Source organism: Eptatretus burgeri, chromosome 7 (genome assembly GCF_056783735.1).
Source record: "Eptatretus burgeri isolate ZD-2024b chromosome 7, Ebu_testis_v1, whole genome shotgun sequence".
In the NCBI taxonomy this organism is placed as follows: domain Eukaryota; kingdom Metazoa; phylum Chordata; class Myxini; order Myxiniformes; family Myxinidae; genus Eptatretus; species Eptatretus burgeri.
Window position 1 is genome coordinate 32,407,670 of NC_140967.1, and position 11,829 is coordinate 32,419,498.

The window sequence follows — 11,829 nt, forward strand, 5'->3', positions numbered from 1 at the left end:
TGGGTTTGTGACAAGGAGGAATTGATTGGATATTGGTGAAGATCTGGATCCGTATTTGGCTACGAGTATTTTTAAAGTGATTCTTCACCATTTTGGAGAAAACCCAAAAACTATATGTTGCATGATATTTCAAAAATGTATTGGGCCCAATATGTTCTCGTGGATCAGGCATTGCGCGTGGCGGAGGTATGCGCTCTCCCGAGTGCCCTTCTAGTATAAATTTTCATTTACAGACACTTTCCAATGGTTCTGTGATTTTTCCTGGTGTGTCGGCTTCGATGGCCGTCAGCACAGAAAATTACTGTGCTTCCCTAATGTCTCGGGTCGCTTACCTGCATTATTTTTTCACTTATTACCCTCACCAGAGAAGAGGGAATTGCATTTGGGTCTGTTTGTTTGTTTGTTTGTCCACACAGAACTTTACTGTTTTTCTCCGCAACCGCTCGTTAGATTGTGATGAGATTTTTACCACAGGAGCGACTACTCATGTAGAATGTTTTATTGATAATTATGACGTCATAGGTCACATGGTGCAGCAGCCATATTGGTTTTACCCGAAAACTTACAAACAAAATCTTCTCAAGAACGGCTGGACAGGTTGAGGGAAAACTTCACACAAATATTCCCCAAGCCTTGGGAATACCAGGGTATTCACGAATAATTGAGGTCACATGGTCTGGGAGCCATATTGGATTGAGCGAAAATCTTTTTTTTTTTTAAATTCTCTTGAACATCGACATGAAACTTCACATTTATGATCCAGTGGTGATGGGGAGTACGTTTTAAATTTCAACCTGATCGGTCACATGGTGTGGCAGCCAGAATTATTTGATTTTTTTCAATCTGGGTTCTGATTGTTTTGTTTTGTTGCTTTAAATAGGGTTCACTTGGTTGTGCCTGGATGGGTTTGAGGGTGGAATCGCAGTTGAAACCCAAATCCCATCCCGATTCCTCCTGATAACTTCATCTTTGCTTTTATTTGTTCGGGTTCCTTATGATTACTCCAATGCAGGTTTGTACCGATTTGGTCTTCCATTTATTTTAATCCCATTCTAAATTCAATGGAGTGATAATAAACGTCATGTGTCAGGGTCAGGTATCCGATAAAAGTGGGGTTGCATCAAAGCAAGACGTCTGGGTACCCGGTCATCACTGCCAGCAGTTATAAAAAGTGGCAGTTCTAGTTGTCTTCTATTAATTATGTAACACCAGTTCACAAACACCACACAAAACTACACAAAACAAGTCCTGGGAAGGGTCTGCAATCTCTGTTCTTCTTTGGTTCGCGGGCACCAGCAGTGACCACTATTTTTGTTGTGTCTGTTTGTCTGTCTGTCTGTCTGTGACTCTCTCCAGAGCATAGCTCCGTGACACTTGATGCGATCTTGATGAAACTTGGACACAAGCTAGATATCATGGTCTTGTTGTGTTTTTTGTATGAGGGGCGTCTCACGCCCCTTGTGGGCAGAGCTGCGCCCACTTGAACTTTTTTTCTCGCAATTTCATTTCCTACAAGCGGTGCGTAATGTCCATAAGTACAACATATTGTTACGGCTGTGGAAATTTGCAATACACCAGAAAGGTCCCCAGGTTAGATATATCGATAGGTTCATGTGTAGTTAGCCCACACCCGTTGTTTAGAGGGAATATGTGATTCATTCGGGCTGCGATGCTTTAGTTAGCCGTTTTTCTTTTGCTGTTGTTATTTTGATGGAACCACAATACCAACCATTGCCACCAACCTCTCCACAGCCAACATCTCAACAACCGCACCATTCACACCACGACTCCACCTTCAAAACATTCCCCACCACCATCTTCGCCACCATCCACCTTACGAACGCCATCCTACATCCACCGCGCGGCCACGATCTCCGTGGGATGGGTGAGGATGCGGGATTGTGCACTGAAGGTTCTTGCAGGAGCGCGGGGGAGAGGTCTCCCGCCGGACATCTCTCACCCGAATATCTCCCACCCAAATTTCTCCCGCCTGAATCTCCAGCCTGATGGTCGTCGCGCTTGGTGAGAAGGGGGAGGGGTGGGGCAGCTCGCTCCCGATTGGTGGATGCACGGTGGGACGCGATCAGGGAGGAGGAACGCCCCTGTCGAGACCTTTCTCGAAACGCCTCGAAGAGGGGTAGAGCGAAGAACGGGGCAGAGCGACAGGGCGGAGCCCCGCGCTACAAAAGGGGGCGGACGAGGAGAGTTCAGCACTTGATCCCTTTGTACATGACGGTGTGGTGAGAGAGAGAGGAAGCTCCTGCTCGAGAGTTCCTGGTCGGAGGGTCAGTCGGAGTCAGTGCGGTGCTGAGACACCGCCGGTGGGACGGAGCGTCTGCCATTCCCCTCTCTCGGCCCCAAGTATTGACGGTTTCTTCCCCCCCCCCCACCCCCGTCAGCACCCAGACAGCACCGGAAAACCCCGATCGTTCCCCAAAACCCCGTCTGTGGCGTCGAGCGGCCAACACGTGCCGGCACGAAGCACGAGCTCACCGACCACGCCGGAGGAGCTGAAAGCTGAGGGCGCGGGAGAAGGACTTGGTGCGCAAAAAGGGAAGTCGCCACTTTTGTTTGTTTGGGTTTTGTGTAAATGTGTGTGTGGCGCCAGTCCGTCAAGTTTAGACCTGCATAAGTGTAATATATAATAATACAACCAAATATAATAATTACACTGGCATAAATGCCAGTGTAATTATTATATTCGGTTGGAGCTCTGCGTTTCGTTATTGCCTCTGTATGTTCTGCGTTTCGTTCTTGCCGCTGTATACGTGCATGATTAATTGTTGCTGACTGGAAATACGTGCTTCCATGTGTCGCGCATTAAATGTGCTTGTCCAATTGTTGCCCCGTTTCGCTTCGTCCTTTCCTTTGTTGAATCTCCATCTTACATCACGTAAGGGATTGATAGTGGGTTTAGAACACCCGGTAACTAATCTGAACCGTCAAGGTCGACGATAACTCCGCTCGGTTATCCCTGTAGCACGGGACGAGCCGCTTAAACGGTTCGTGTCCGGAGTCGACCTGTGGCGTGGTACAACCCCTCGGTAGGTTATCCGTGCGAGTACTTAGGTATATCGACTTTCGGCGATTCACCCTATTTCGCGCGGGTAGAATGCGGACTGGGTTGTGGTGAGGTTAAACCCCCACCCGTGACTAGCTCCTTGGCGATAGTTCCAAGAGGGTCACGACTGAATTGTCCGTTCTGGTGGGCAACGCGGTCGCCATTCGAGTCAAGCGGCCGATCGCACGCCGGACGGGCCAGAATTCGCAACAATATAAAAATCCGATTTCATCAATTTTGACGGAAGAGATAGGTTTTTACGGTAGGGCTTCCTCAAAACCTTCCACTAACTCAATTGTACCTATCGTGGCATTGTTCAATAATGCCCGCGAACCATCATCGCCTCCCGGCTGGTCTTGTTTATATCTTCATTTGCGGACGCTTTCTGACAGTTATGTGATTTTTTCCCAGTGTATCGGCTTTGATGTCCATCGGCACGTAAAATTACTGTGCTCAGGTCTGCACATTGTCTCAGGTCGCTCAACTGCATTTTTTTTTCACTTATATATATTTTCATTTACGGACACTTTCTGATGGTTCTGTGATTTTGTAGTGTTGTTTGCTAAATGTAGTGTTTGCTTACTCACATTTTACCCACATACTCCGAGATCTCTGCCCAAAAATCATCGACAATCATGTTGAGTTTCTGGAGGGCAAACTCCTGCAGAATAAAAAAATGAAACATCCAATTAAAATGGAAACACAGTGCCCCAGCATTAGTATAAACCAACAGCAATGCTCACTAGAAATGACAAAATTCTGAGGTTCACAGTACGAACTTTAAGCAAGGGGTCCTCTTCATCAAGCAGAGAGATCACACCAGCTGCAATGGACAAAACAAGATTCCATTCACAAGATTCAACAACCACAGCAAACATTTGTAATTGTAGTAAAGCTTATGGAAGAGCTTGTGCATATACAGAACCAATTGATGGACCATGGCATTAGCAGACAATGAATAAACCAACAGATGGGATTTGAACCTGGAACCTCAGCATCATGAGGCAAACTCAGAATTGTTTACATTTGTTTGCCACAAACTCCTGTGGGCACTGGACAAATCACATTCCCACTCAGCATGACAAGCAAATATCCAACGTGTGATCCACCAGCTATTACCTGAAATTTAATTACACACTGTTACTGTGAATAAACGTTACCTCCAAAAGAAGGGTACAGTATGTCTTCTGATAGCGAGTCCTTATAAGAACTCGACAAAAATAGTCTTTGTAAAAACTTATCTTCTCTACTGCTTATAAAGACCATTCTTCCGATAACTATTAACCACCATTTGATAAATATGACCACTATTCAACCCTGGAGTCCCTATACTGTATACTATGAGTAGCGACTTAACACATCCCAGATATTTCTGGTCACGTAGGTCATGGGCACCATTTTGTTTCCATCGATCGTTCTTTGAATGAGCACAAGGAAGCTCATCATTCTTTTTTAAATGACTGGTGCATCCAATGGCACGGCATCCTATCGATCAAAGAAGGGTTTCAAAATGTATAGATTCCATGCGGATACAGGAAGGAAAAAAAAAAAATTGGGGAAACAGAGTTGGTCGTCTGATTTGAAAATTGACAACGAGGTGGTTTCTGTGCCAGGTAAGTTGGAGTCCCATGTGTGTAGTGTGTACATTTATGTGTGGTGCTGCAATCATCTTGTTGTTGACAGTTGGGTATAACTCGTAAAGAGACATAAATCATCAAAACATCGATCGATAATTGATGACATCATTCAAGAACATCCGAGCAAAAATTGCTGACAAGTAAACACGCGACGTGAGCGTCTGTAACGTAACTATTTATTTGTTCAAATTAGTCTAAGTATTGTTGTTATCAACAGGACAAGGTACATGAAGTGGTTCATTGTAAAATAATTCACGATCCATTCGTCTTTGGCCTCACCTTGTAACAAAACAGTATTTTACATTGAAAAAAGTAAAGAACGAGAAGGGCACTTGGTAGAGCGCATAAACCCTCCGCCACGTAATACCTGATCTCCGAGAACATATCGGGCCCAATCAATAAATTTTGGAAATATCGTGCTATATATAATTTTTGGCCGAATCTCTCAACGGTGAAGAATCTTTAAAACTCAAACAATTCCCGCATCCAGATCCGGATTTGGATCTTCACCAAAAATCAATCAATTCGTCCTTGCCACACACCCAACCTGCCCACAAAGTTTTGTCCGAATCTGTCCACAACTTTTTGAAATGTCCTGATATCCATCATTTTTAGCCCCATCTCTCAATGGTGAAGAATCACTATAAAAATTCCAATCATCGGATCCAGATCCGGATCTTTACCAAAATTGGATCAATTCTTCCTTATCACACACCCAACAACCCTGTCCACAAAATTTCATCTGGATCAGTCCACAACTTTTTGAGATATCCTGCCCACAGACAAATAAACAGAAAAACAGACAGAAAGGGGTGAAAACATACCCTCCTTCACCTACGTTGGCGAAGGTAATCAGAGTGCGGGAAAAGGGAGAAAATGAGAAGAGAGTAACAGAACATATTAATGAAATGTGGCAAAAGGGAAACCATGGAAAATGAGAGGTTTAATGGGAATAAAAAAAAACAGAATGAAGGATTGCATGCACTTGCATGTTTTCAGCAACACACGACTAATGTTAAAAGAAATGAAGAGTTGGAAAACAAACAAAAAAATAAACCAGCCGGGAGGAGACGATTGTTCGCGGGCATTATTGAACAATGCCACGATAGGTACAATTGAGTTAGTGGAAGCTTTTGAGGAAGCCCTGCCGTAAAAACCTATTTCTTCCATCAAAAATCGACCAAATCAAATCGGATTTTTTTATATGTTGTGCTTGTGGACATTTGGCACAGCTTCTAGGAAATGAAATTGCGAGGAAAAAAAAAAATCGAGAAAAATAAAATAAAATAAATAAAAAGTTCAAGTTGGCATGGGACACCCCTCATACAAAAAGGCACAACTAGACCATGATATCTAGTTTGTGTCCAAGTTTCATCAAGATCGAAACAAACATCACGGAGCTATGCTCTGGAGATAGTCAAAAACAGACACACAGACACAACGAAAATAGTGGTCACTGTTGGCGCCTGCGAACCAATAAAAAAAAACATCTTCCCTCATGGCTCATCTTCATTTCAATGGACCTCTCCTTTTATTCTTTCTAAATTTCTTCTTTCCTGTTTTGTTCAATTGCAAAGAAAAACATCCCCTCGATCCATATCGTAAGGGACTGACAGGATGGCCCAGAGGTACACACACTCGTCTCGAAGCTCTTTAGCCTGAGTTTGAATCCCAACCCAGTTACAAGCTGTCAGCCTGGTGTTTCACAGGCAGGGTGGAGATTCATCGATGTTTTTCCCATCCCTCAAATGGATGTTAAGCCGGGTGTCCCGTCTGCCATCATTAGTTGGAGGATGTTAAATATCCCTGTGTCCTTCGCCAAAAGAGGTGAGCTATCATCGGTACCATGAACACATTCCCAGTCCCTGCCCCCAACTAACTGCTGGGAAAGCAATGGCAAACCACTCCATATCACCTTTGCCAAGGACCAGCCTTCAGGTGTAGCAACCAATCAATCAATCAATGTTCTCAAGCACTTTCTCTTTTTCCACTCACAATTGCCATCTTTTCGAATACCCTCTACTCTCTACGTGCATCTGGTGTGGATGGCATGCCTCAATTTCTCTCTTTCACTTGCCTTCTTCCATATTTCTACATTCTGTCATGAGTGCTTCTTCCACTCACTCGCTCTGTTCACCTCGAATCAGGCACTCATCGGTGTGAACCTTTACTCGCGCGTTACCCTTCATGTTGCCGTTGTTTCTGTAATATGTATTTAGGTGAAATCAATCCCATCTCATGCTTGGTGTTGGGCTTGGGATGCGAGGATCCTGAGTTCAAATGCCCCTCAGCTGTTGAGTTAAAATACCACGTGAGGTTGACTCTGCCTGTCATCCTTCTGAGGTCGGCAAAATGAGTGCCAGCATGCTGGTACACTGTGTCGGAGTGGCGACCCGTCCAGGATTGTGCCCAATAGCCAAGGAGACTGCTTAGGCAGCACCAACGCTCTGCACAGAGTATGGTACCAATGAGTGGATGGATGGATGGATGGATGGATGCCTGGATGAGCATTGTGTGGAGGTGAGGATTGTACGCCTTAGCCAATGACACCACCTCGGCAGCTCCATGCACCTCACAGCGTGAAAGGAATGGTTATTATTATCAAAGTGTACTTTATTATCAGAGCCAAATGTTTCCACAAATTGTCTTTTTGCAGAATGTGATTTTTTTTATTATTATTATTATTATTTTGCGGTGGTCTCTCTGTCTTCGAACTACCACCTGTCTGGTCTTGCACCCTCGGCTCTTTCGGTATTTTGTAAGCCCTCCCCCCAGCCCCTCCAAGTTTCTGTGGGGCACACGATGTCCTCCATCAACCCCTTTCTGTTCTGATGAAACTTCCAAAATCCAGAATCAATGTTCACTTCCTTTCGTTTGTTCCTAGTTTTTTTTTCTGCCTGTGGAATCAACTTCCACACACTCTACAATCTCATTCTTCCCTCCTGTGTGTTCAACACAGCTGTTCACCACCATCTCAGATCATCCCCCATACAAAACCATGGTCTTTTCTACACCCGTTAACCCCTCCGACCCCCGGGCCCACCTCCTTCCAAGTTTCCAGTTTTTCATCCTGTATCCATCTCGTCCACCCCATGCATCCCTACCCTACCCCTCATCCCTCCCCACACCCATTGTTCGTCCAAGTCTCCCTATATTTTGTCCTTCAACCCTGCTTTGGCATTCCCCGACCTTTCTCTACAGTTTCTCTGTGTTCTGTAGCATCCTGGTCCATTAAGTGTACTCGCTCTTCCAGAAGCCTTGACCTTGTACACAAAAAAGAAAAATTCAACCAGGAAGAGAAATCACCAGGTGGGTGTTCAGTTAGTTCCTTGTAGAGTGCTCACTAAGTGGCTTAAGCACTCAAGCAAGCACTCCATTTGAAAGCGGTTACAAGGAGCGGCTGGCTCGGCAAGCACGAGCTAGCAGCTTGGTAACTGAACACACCCCTGATAAGCATGAAACACAGTAAGCACCACATGGTCATCCACGTCATTCAGATGGAACAAAGCAGAGGACAAAAAATAAATAAATAAATACATAAACAACCAGGTGGGAGACGCTGCATGGTCACATGCTCATCATGACAAGTGGTGTGTTTAACATTGAACACCGCACAAAGAGGGAGTCAAACACACACTCACCTCCACCTGTTGTTCACCACCACTTCAGGTCACCACCACTTCACGTCACCACCACTTCACGTCACCACCACTTCACGTCACCACCACTTCACGTCACCACCACTTCACGTCACCACCACTTCACGTCACCAGCACTTCACGTCACCACCACTTCACGTCACCACCACTTCACGTCACCACCTCTCCCCCCACCCCCACCCCAATCCACACCCATTATCTCTTCTACCCCCATTCCCCGGTTATTGCGATTTCTTCTTGCCATTCTCCCTCTCCTTTACCTCCTTTCCTTTGTTAATTGTCGGTTTTGTTCTTTTTCTGTTTTTTTTTTCCCCTTCTCCTTCTTGATGCGTTTCATTCAGCTTGCTCACCCCCACCTCTACCCTGCTGTTGGTATTTCCCCCATTTTCCATGAGCCTCGACCACGTATGCAGCAAAAAAATAATAAAAAAAACTCCCAAGTAATTAGTGCTGAATCAGAAACCAAATGGGATTGCGAAGCGATCACATCGACCGAATAGTGAAGGATGTGTGAGTAATCATAGTTTACCATCATAACTATTTTCAAGTACAGTGTTATTTCACCCGGTGTCGATACAAACTGTACCACACGCTCACCTGCCGCAGTGAGGAGCATGGTGCCGGCGGGAAAAGACGAACAACCGGAGGAAACGACGCAGTGTGAGCTGGAATCGCACCGACAACGCGAGAGATGAAGCTCGAGAAGGATTTAACTGTAATGAGGAGCAAGCTCACAAAGTTCGACTCGTCGGACTAAATGGCTAGGCCTCCGAAGGACCCCGTCTTGAAGGACCTTGAAGGACCGTCCGAAGCGCGCCTGATTTCCGTTGCACTAACTTCACACGATGCGTTTCCGTGAAATTATGAGGTAAATAAATTGTATCATCGATCGAATTTTAAATTGACAATGAAGAATGACCGGGGTGACTTTGGTATCCCAGTGAAAATATTCCGTTAAAATCCCGCCCGGCATTATTTTCGGGCGATACGATGACAGCGCGAAGTGGCGAGGAAGGTTTGAAAGGTGAAATGGCCCTGAAGGCTGGAACTGCGTGAACGAGTCGATTTGAAGAAGAATCACGGGTTTTGTTACCTCATTTAATCTGTTGAGAATGAGAGAGGGCAGAGGGAGGAGATCACGTGTGCAGATGCTGATGGGGGGGGGGGCTGATGGGGATCTGAAGGAAAGGAAGAGGATATATGATATGAGGAGGTGTGAAGGATTTAGAGATTTAGTTAAATTTCTCTGGAGGAACATTTACGTTCTTTGGTGCTCAGAAGTGAGGAGGGGAATGTGCTCAGTTGGGACGTGCAGGTGCCACAGAAACTGCCGAAGATTCCTTGGCAAGGAATCCCCTAGGCCGACCCGAGGGGAGGACACCAGTCTGTATCGTTATCGGGATGTCAGACTCCCACTCCACCCGATGGCTGGTACTATATGTGGTATAATTAGCAAAGGATACCAGCGTTGCCAGGTAACGCCGGGTCTCTCTTCCCACCCTTTCCCCCGCCTCCTCCCACCCTTTCCCCCGCCTCCTCTCGCCCCTTCCCCCACCTCCTCCGCCTCCTCTCATCCCCTTCCCCCGCCTCCTCTCACCCTTCCCCGCCTCCTCTCACCCCCTTCCCCCACCTCCTCTCACCCCCTTCCCCCGCCTCCTCTCACCCCCTTCCCCACCTCCTCCCGCCCTTCCCCACCTCCTCCCCCTTCCCCCGCCTCCTCTCACCCCCTTCCCCGCCTCCTCCCGCCTCCTCTCACCCCCCTCCTCCCCCCTTCCCCCACCTCCTCCCCCTTCCCCCGCCTCCTCTCACCCCCTTCCCCCGCCTCCTCCCGCCCTTCCCCCGCCTCCTCCCGCCTCCTCTCACCCCCCTCCTCCCGCCCTTCCCCCACCCCTTCCCCCGCCTCCTCTCACCCCCTCCTCCCGCCCTTCCCCCACCTCCTCTCACCCCCTCCTCCCGCCCTTCCCCCACCCCTTCCCCCGCCTCCTCTCACCCCCCCCTTCACCTCCCTCCAGACTGCGATAGGCGGTGTATCGTGTGTTTACAAGTTATAAATTGTAAGAAAATGACGTTCAAAACCCCGAGTAAGTTATATTGTGGTTTAAAAAAAAAAAAATTATGCCAAAGTTTTGGCGCGATTAACCTTGGAAGCTCAGAGGACTAAGGAGCCATTACCAAGCGGTTTGTAGAGCGCTCCCGAAGCGGCTTAAGCAAGCAAGCAAGCACTCCAGCGAAACGGTGAAAAGGAACGAGTGGCTTGGCAGGAGATTCATGGTGTTCACAATGAAGATCAGGGATTGGATTGGATTATCAGGGATTTTCGTTTCACTCAATGAAGTTACACTTTAGACACATTCCTTAATCTTTTGTTCCCTCAATATAATTATCCGAACAAGTAGAAAAAGTTAAGTTGAATGCTTTGGCAATTTGTAAATATGGAGGAGGGAGGGAGCACAGCCTTACAATAATCTTCGTCAAAAGAATCTGTAATTTCTTTAGATTTCTACATTTCACTTTGGTCGAAGACAGTTGTTTAGTCCACCAGCTCCAACCCTCAAATCAGAAAACCGATTTCGATTATGTACTTTCAGACCCTGACATTCGTGGGAGGAAGGGTGGGGGAGCTAAGAGGGGTGAGGAAGGGGTTTGTAAGGAAGGGGGGAATGTAATGTACTCAATAAACAGGGATGAAGACTCTAAAGTGGGAACAACAGGTTTAATCTGGATACGGGCACAACACAACACATCGGAACATGGGCGGTGGTCACATGACTTCTTAACCACACCCTGGTGCACCCATGTATGTATGCATTATCACATCTCATCTCCCCCCCCCCTTTGTTTGTTTTGACAAATCAAGATGCTCAGGAGGTTTACAGACACGAGCTGATCTTCAAAGGGATAATGGAGAGCTGCCCTTGCTTACGACTGCTGTGGGTTTCTCAATAAGGGTACAGGATTGGGAAGGGGTTCAGGTGCATTGATGGCTGAAAAGCTTTCATGAGAAAACAACTCAGGTTCAAACAAGAGTGGGTGACAAAGGCACTTGAGCCGGTTCAATGTTTGGCTCCCCATGACATAACCTCAGTTTGTCGTTTATGTTTGCATCTACCATCACAAGAAACATCATTTCACCAATGTTATCGATGATGCCAGAGAACCACTGGGTTCCACATCCGGAGTTAAACATGTACACAGGATCATTGCGATACATGTGTGTATTATATGTGAACGTCTTTGTAGTTGTTGAACTCTGGGAAGGGTTCGAAACAGCATAGCGCTTACCTTGTGTAGGTCTTCTTGGGTTGCTTTATGCAGCTTATTTGGCAAGAGGAGTGTGGGAGGGGTCAATAGTATATATAATGATCAATTAATAATAGCGCTATGACAGCTTTAGGCAGGGCATTCACCATGAGTCAAGAAGTTCAGACAAAAACCAATCTTGGACTGATCATCACTGTCGCAGGAGTCAACT

General features: G+C 46.4%; 1 protein-coding gene across 1 annotated transcript in view; it reads right to left on the bottom strand.

Moving 5' to 3' along the window:
- The window catches only part of PSMD1 (proteasome 26S subunit, non-ATPase 1), a 294,517-nt gene extending 285,278 nt beyond the window's left edge, over positions 1–9,239 (bottom strand). Inside the window, exons 1-3 of the mRNA XM_085887953.1 lie at positions 8,955–9,239; positions 3,841–3,884; positions 3,649–3,722 (exon numbers count right to left, since the gene is read on the bottom strand). Coding sequence (XP_085744079.1) covers positions 3,649–3,722; positions 3,841–3,884; positions 8,955–8,973 — 137 coding nt within the window. The 5' untranslated portion in view covers positions 8,974–9,239. The remainder of the gene's footprint in view (positions 1–3,648; positions 3,723–3,840; positions 3,885–8,954) is intronic.
- Between the last annotated feature and the right edge of the window lie 2,590 nt (positions 9,240–11,829).